This window comes from Mustela lutreola, chromosome 4 (genome assembly GCF_030435805.1).
Source record: "Mustela lutreola isolate mMusLut2 chromosome 4, mMusLut2.pri, whole genome shotgun sequence".
Lineage (NCBI taxonomy): Eukaryota > Metazoa > Chordata > Mammalia > Carnivora > Mustelidae > Mustela > Mustela lutreola.
The window spans coordinates 175,220,569-175,227,731 of record NC_081293.1 but is presented as its reverse complement, the minus strand read 5'-3'; the positions used below and the strand labels follow the sequence as shown (position 1 = coordinate 175,227,731).

Here is a 7,163-nt window from a genome sequence, read left to right as displayed (position 1 = left end):
GGTGGAAAATTCTAGTCATGTATGCATCATTGTGATTAACTAGATTGCTAGTTTACAGCAGTCTTTTTCATGAGTTTTAATATTAAAAGGTCATATACAAAAGATGGCCAAGATCCCTTATAATGAAGATATATACAAGGATAATGCTAGGAAAACGTAAGCCTCAGATTAACTGAGCTCACATGCATGTGTGCATGTATGAATGAATGAGTACTAAAAATACAGAGCTGACTGCTTAACGAACAGTTCTTTACAGAGAGAGAGAGATAGGTTCACGGTTTAGGAGAATGGAAAATATTAAAATAATAGGTAAGTAGGGGCGCCTGGGTGGCTCAGTGGGTTAAGCCTCTGCCTTCAGCTCAGGTCATGATCTCAGGGGCCTGGGATCGAGTCCCTCATTGGGCTCTCTGCTCAGCAGGGAGCCTGTCCCCCCCCCCCGCCTGTCTGTATGCCTACTTGTGATCTCTCTCTGCCAAATAAATAAAATCTTTAAAACAACAACAAAAACACCAGCACATGCACATTTTCTGAAGCACTCACATTCAGACTAAGTTCTGTCGTAAAAGCTACTACCTTTGACTATAGTAATCTGTGCGGCGTCCAAAACAGGAAAATGGTGGCACAAACTCTCTTGTATCTGGTTTGGTTCAGAGAACTAGAGGGAGGGAGCTACACCAAGAACCACAGAGATGAGTGATAGCTGCAGGAAGCAGTCTGTCTGTTCTTTCCTGATCAGCCTAGGAAAATCCAACTTATTTTAAAATGATTAATAAATATCAGAGTCTTACAGGATAGATGTAAATATAATGAAGAGAAGGATGAGAGTAGCAGAACTTTCCAGCAGATAAACCACACTCATATGGAAGGTGTTGCCACGGAGTAAATGAAAATTACGGTCATCTACTTTATCATTAAGTGAAATAACAATGACATAATTTCATCAATGAAAAGACTACAAGGTAGAAATGTGCGAACTAAGTGAACAAACAGAAATAGGGAAGCAGAAAGTTAAAAAAAAAAAAAAAGAGCTAGCCATATTCAGAAAGGGGGGAAAAATAAGCTTTTTTGATCAAATTTGAAAAACTTCTCTAGAGAGGGTGGACCCTGAAGAAGACACAGTGTGAAATACAGGGATAACAATGAGAAAAGAAAACAAAATAGAATGACAAACTTAAAAGCATTAAAAAGGTCAGTAGAGTATATCTACATATCTTTATGTTTAAAATAGTCAAGGTTCAACAAATGAACCGGCAGAGACTTTAAAGAAATAAGTTAAAAAAAAAAAAAAAAAGAAGCAAACAAGAATAGAAAGACATAAATAAAAACTTCCTGAAATATAAGATTTAAATCCATGTAGCTACAGGGTGCACTGTGTGTCAGGGGAAAATGACCTAAAATGTTAATACAGAGGCATTATCAACTAATGCTACTGGATTTTAAAGATAAAGAAAAAACGTATTTCTAGGGTTAAAAAGAAATTATAAAGGGAACAGCAATCTGACATAATATTTCTCCAAAGCAGCACCTGGAGATCACCATGAGCCAATCATCTTATATCTGGTCACGCTACCCCTCAAGGATGCACTTGTAAGATTCAAAAAATACTGTATATTGTTCCTATGAGACCTTCTTAAAGAAACTGCTAGAGTTGTTTTTTTTTTTTTCCAAGAGTCAATAATGTGTTTTTATTGAACACCTTACATGGTTATGGGTGGGACCTATGGTTGAGGCAGAGCACCAATGACCGCCTCAGTGAAGTCCTGGCAGGTGGCATAGCCACCCATATCAGAAGTTCGAACCTGTAGGGGAGAATTGCCATCATCCCTGTGGCCTAGGCCCCATCCCTAACCTCTCCCCCATCCCCCACCCCCACCGAATAACACCGTTCCCTAAGGAAGCCAGCCCCAGGACAACCTAGGCTCCGCCCAGATGATTATAGTCTAAAGGTTTAAGAACTCTTCTCTGGTCCACTGTACTGAAGGGAGGTGTAGGTAGTATGGTCCTTGTGAGGTTGGAGGGAATAAAGGGGTCTAGCCCCCATGGGGGTGTAGGTGGCCGATGACAGACTTGATGAAGTCGGTTGTGGTGCTGTAGCCGCCCATGTCTCGAGTCCGCACCTTGCCAACTTTGATCACCTTCTTCACCGCATCCACAATCATGTTGGAATGATACTTGAGATTCAAAAGCCACAGCATGTTGGAAGCAGAGAGCAGCATGGCTGTGGGGTTGGCAATGTTCCTGCCCACTGCCTGGGCAAATGGGTGCCAGGCTCCCGTCTCAAAGACTGCGTACTCTGCACTGTAGCTCTCACCAGGGACCACACCAGCTCCCCCAACCAAACCAGCAGCCAGACTGTCGATAATGTTCCCATAGAGATTGGGCATCACTAGCACATCAAACTGGTAAGGATTCTGCACCAGTTGCATGCAGCAGTTGTCTATGATCATTGTCTCAAACTTGATTTTGGGGTACAACTAACACCAAAGAAATACAAACTATTATAAGAACATACTATGAGCAACTCTACGCCAACAAATTTGACAATCTGGAAGAAATGGATGCATTCCTAGAAACATATAAACAACCACAACTAAACCAGGAAGAAATAGAAAGCCTGAACAGACCCATAACCAGTAAGGAGATTGAAACAGTCATAAAAAATCTCCAAACAAACAAAAGCCCAGGGCCAGACGGCTTCCTGGGGGAATTCTACCAAACATTTAAAGAAGAACTAATTCCTATTCTCCTGAAACTGTTCCAAAAAAATAGAAACGGAAGGAAAACTTCCAAACTCATTTTATGAGGCCAGCATCACCTTGATCCCAAAACCAGACAAGGATCCCATCAAAAAAGAGAGCTATAGACCAATATCCTTGATGAACACAGATGTGAAAATTCTCACCAAAATACTAGCCAATGGGATTCAACAGTACATTAAAAGGATTATTCACCACGACCAAGTGGGATTTATTCCAGGGCTGCAAGGTTGGTTCAACATCCGCAAATCAATCAATGTCATACAACACATCAATAAAAGAAAGAACAAGAACCATATGATACTCTCAATAGATGCTGAAAAAGCATTTGACAAAGTACAGCATCCCTTCCTGATCAAAACTCTTCAAAGTGTAGGGATAGAGGGCACATACCTCAATATCATCAAAGCCATCTATGAAAAACCCACTGCAAATATCATTCTCAATGGAGAAAAACCGAAAGCTTTTCCGCTAAGGTCAGGAACACGGCAGGGATGTCCATTATCACCACTGCTATTCAACATAGTACTAGAGGTCCTAGCCTCAGCAATCAGACAACCAAAGGAAATTAAAGGCATCCAAATCGGCAAAGAAGAAGTCAAATTATCACTCTTCGCAGATGATATGATACTATATGTGGAAAACGCAAAAGACTCCACTCCAAAACTGCTAGAACTTGTACAGGAATTCAGTAAAGTATCAGGATATAAAATCAATGCACAGAAATCAGTTGCATTTCTCTACACCAACAATAAGACAGAAGAAAGAGAAATTAAGGAGTCAATCCCATTTACAATCGCACCCCAAACCATAAGATACCTAGGAATAAACCTAACCAAAGAGGCACAGAATCTATACTCAGAAAACTATAAAGTACTCATGAAAGAAATTGAGGAAGACACAAAGAAATGGAAAAATGTTCCATGCTCCTGGATTGGAAGAATAAATATTGTGAAAATGTCTATGCTACCTAAAGCAATCTACACATTTAATGCAATTCCTATCAAAGTACCATCCATCTTTTTCAAAGAAATGGAACAAGAAACTGCTAGAGGGTTAATTCAGCCAAACAATAAATGACTGGGGTTTCTATGACATCTGGATTAGCAGAGAATATTGAAAAAATATTTACTGTAGAACTAGTAATAAAAGCAAGGTAGGAATTAGAGTTACAGAACAGAATATGGATGTTACATGCCCTGACAACATAGAAATGATACAGCTAACATAAATTTGGGATAGAAAGGAAAAGTAGTTTAGTGCAGTGTTGACAACCTCGGTTGCTGTGGCTGGGGAAAAAAATGATAAAAAGTAAATTTGACATATTATATGATGGAAGTATAAAAATATTTAACATATGAAGGTGAACACAAAGAAAATTAATAGTTTTTTACTAAAATTGAGTGGTAGAGAAAACACAGGGAGGCAGGGTGTGGGTGAGGTGGGAGAAGGAACAAGACTATTTCGTCAACTTTTTCCTTGTAGCGAACTAACAGCAACTGTTAAAAAATTGGAAACCAAGAGAATTATGAAATATTATAAAGCCAATCTCTAAGTAAAAAATAGATGTTTTTCTTAGTATGTGACAAACTACATAAAAAATAAAAGCTGGTGGTGTAGGGAAAAAAATACAAAAATCTGAGTAAATACATGTTATATCATTAAGCGTAAATGAGCCTATTTTATTGATTAAGGAAGAGGATCAATTTCACACGTTCATGGTGAACCCTTACCTTTCTCTCCATATTTTTCTCCGATTTGTGCCGTAAATAGAGCCCAAGGAAGCTGGAAGTTAACGGAGTCAGATGTGGATCCAGTGAAGTATCCAAGACTGAAATAGCAAAATAAAGAGGACTGTGAAGGAAAATGAGACCGGAATTACTTAAACATGATATGAACCGCCCATTACTGGGTAAGACATGACTCTATTCTTCAAGAAAAAATATTATTTGCTACAAGTTCTTTTGAACAAAGCGCAGTCAAGTCAGTTAAGGAATTAACTGCCTCACAGTATGAATGGACTGCGAGAGTAAATAGAGATTACTAAAAAAACAAACAAACATTAAATAGTACAGCTTCAGGCCACTTCGGCTTAAAGAGGAAAATATGCAAGCGAAGAGAGAGACTAGCTTATGCAGGATCTTTTGAAAATGTCTTCAGAGCTTTCTTCAGTGTTTCCCTTCCGTGATCCTTAAGTCTGAAATACTGAGGGTAAAACCAGAATATTGATGGTTAAAAAAAAAAAAAAAAAGGGTGTTTTATGGTTCTCAAATCTAACCTCTTCCATCGCTTCTAATTTCTGATGACTCCCTCAGTGCTTTGACAATCTGTCTGCTGACTCAAGTCTGTTTGTCAGGTATGCCTACTTTGACTAGCTCTGTAGAGAGCACTGTGGAAAAGTATAAGAAGTAAAAATCACGATTAACTTTTTTGCGCTCACAATTAGCAAAGAGGAAGCAGAAACTATTTCTAAATTTAGTTGTGGTCTGGTGATGTTTTAGTTTGTTTGCCCACTTTTCTGAGGTATGATTGACAACATTGTAGGTATCTAAAGGGTGTGATGTGATGATGGGATATATGTACATATTTTGAAATGATTATCACAATCAAAGTAATTCATACATCTATCACCCGTACCTCACGGAGTTACCTTTACTTATTTGTTTTTGGTGAGAAGACCCTATAAAAGGGCAAAAAAACCACGTAGAAAGATGTTTCGCATCAACAAGTCAGTAGGGAAATGGGAATTACAACCACATGACATGGGACATCACTCTATACCACACAGAATGACTAAAATTAAAGACAAAAATAGTGGGCACCTGGGTGGCTCAATGGGTTAAGCCTCTGCCTTTGGCTTAGGTCTTGATCTTAGGATCCTGGGATTGAGTCCTGCATCGGGCTGTCTGCTCAGTGAGGAGCCTGCTTCCCCCTCTCTCTCTGCCTGCCTCTCTGCCTACTTGTGATCTCTCCCTCTGGGTCAAATAAATAAATAAAATATTTTTTTAAAATAGTGATAAGATTAAATGCTGGCAAGGATGGAGAAAACTGGGTTATTTGTGCATTTCTAATAGGAATGTAAAATGATACAGCCACTCCGGAAAACAGTTTAGTAGTTTCTTAAAAACTTAGACATGAAATTATAATACATCCAGCAACTGCACTCCTGTGTAGTTATACCAGAGAGATGAAGACGCACGTTCACTCCGAAATCTGACCACGAATATTCATAGTAGCCGTTGTCCTTTGACAGGTGAGTGGTTAAACAAACTGTGATACTACTCAGCAGTAAAAAAGCAAACTATTGATACATCTCACAATCTGGATGCATCTCCAGATAATCATTTTGAGTGAGAACAGAGAATCCCAAATGGTTATAATCTGTGTGATTTCATTTATAGAACATTCTTGAGATGGAGAACAGACTGGTGGTTGCCCAGAGTAAAAGGGGGTGAATGAGAGGGAAGCAGAGTAGCTATAAAAAGGCAACGTGAAAGGGACACCTGGGTGGCTCATTTGGTCAAGCATCTGACTCTTGATCTCAGTTTAGGTCTTAATCTCAGGATCATGAGTTCAAGCCCCATGTGAAGGGAAAAAAAAAAAGGCAACGTGAGAGATCCTTATGGTAAAGGAAGTGGTCTGTATCTTGACTATAAAATGTCGATATTCTGACTAAAATTAAAAGCAACTTAATCCTAAATAACAGTCAAAACTGTCGAGGCTTTCTGTGGGCAAGTGTGGTGCGTTGCTCCCAATCTCATCTGACCTCCAGCACATACTCCTCTGCTGTGCACTTGGAAGCTTTCAGATATTCTTGTTTTAATGGGGAACATTTAAGGTTATTTATGACCTAAAAATAGAAGTCAAAACAAATACTGTTATAACTTATATTGACCTGAATGCCCTGGAATGCAGCCTTGAACAGCTAAGGGGTTCTGAGCCGCCTCTCAGGAAATGGTGACTTAATCCAACCACTGTGAGCCTCACAGCTGGACCAGTGAAGCTGCAGGAGCTGCCCAAGCCATTAAGCTGGAAAGTGCAGACATATATATTCCTGCTTAGAATCCTTTTCAGTTCACAGTGATCTGGGAAAAAAGACCCTAAGGGAGAGGTATCCATAAGAGAAAAAAAGGTTATATAAATGCTAGTGGGAATGGGAAATGGGCAGGGAAAAGGTAAAGATAAGCCCGCCTGACTCTTCCAAATGAAGACTAAGGAAGGAGAAATTGCTTGGTATCTCCCTTAGCAGTCTCTCTCTCTCTCTCTTTTTTTTTTCTTAAATTATATTTTTGAAGATTTTATTTATTTTACACAGAGAAAGAGACGACACAAGCAGGGGGAGTGGCAGAGGGAGAAGCAGGCTCCCCGCTGAGCAGGGAACCTGATGCAGGGCTCGATCCCAGGACA

At 39.5% G+C, this 7,163-nt stretch overlaps 1 protein-coding gene across 1 annotated transcript; it reads right to left on the bottom strand.

Moving 5' to 3' along the window:
* Nucleotides 1–1,657: 1,657 nt before the first annotated feature.
* On the bottom strand, nt 1,658–2,468 carry LOC131830438 (isocitrate dehydrogenase [NAD] subunit beta, mitochondrial-like). The gene is made up of 2 exons (XM_059172673.1): nt 2,118–2,468; nt 1,658–1,799 (listed from the first exon to the last, which is right to left on the bottom strand). Exons 1-2 carry the CDS (start codon nt 2,445–2,447, stop codon nt 1,719–1,721), a joined length of 411 nt encoding a protein of 136 aa, XP_059028656.1. The 5' UTR covers nt 2,448–2,468; the 3' UTR covers nt 1,658–1,718.
* Nucleotides 2,469–7,163: the final 4,695 nt, after the last annotated feature.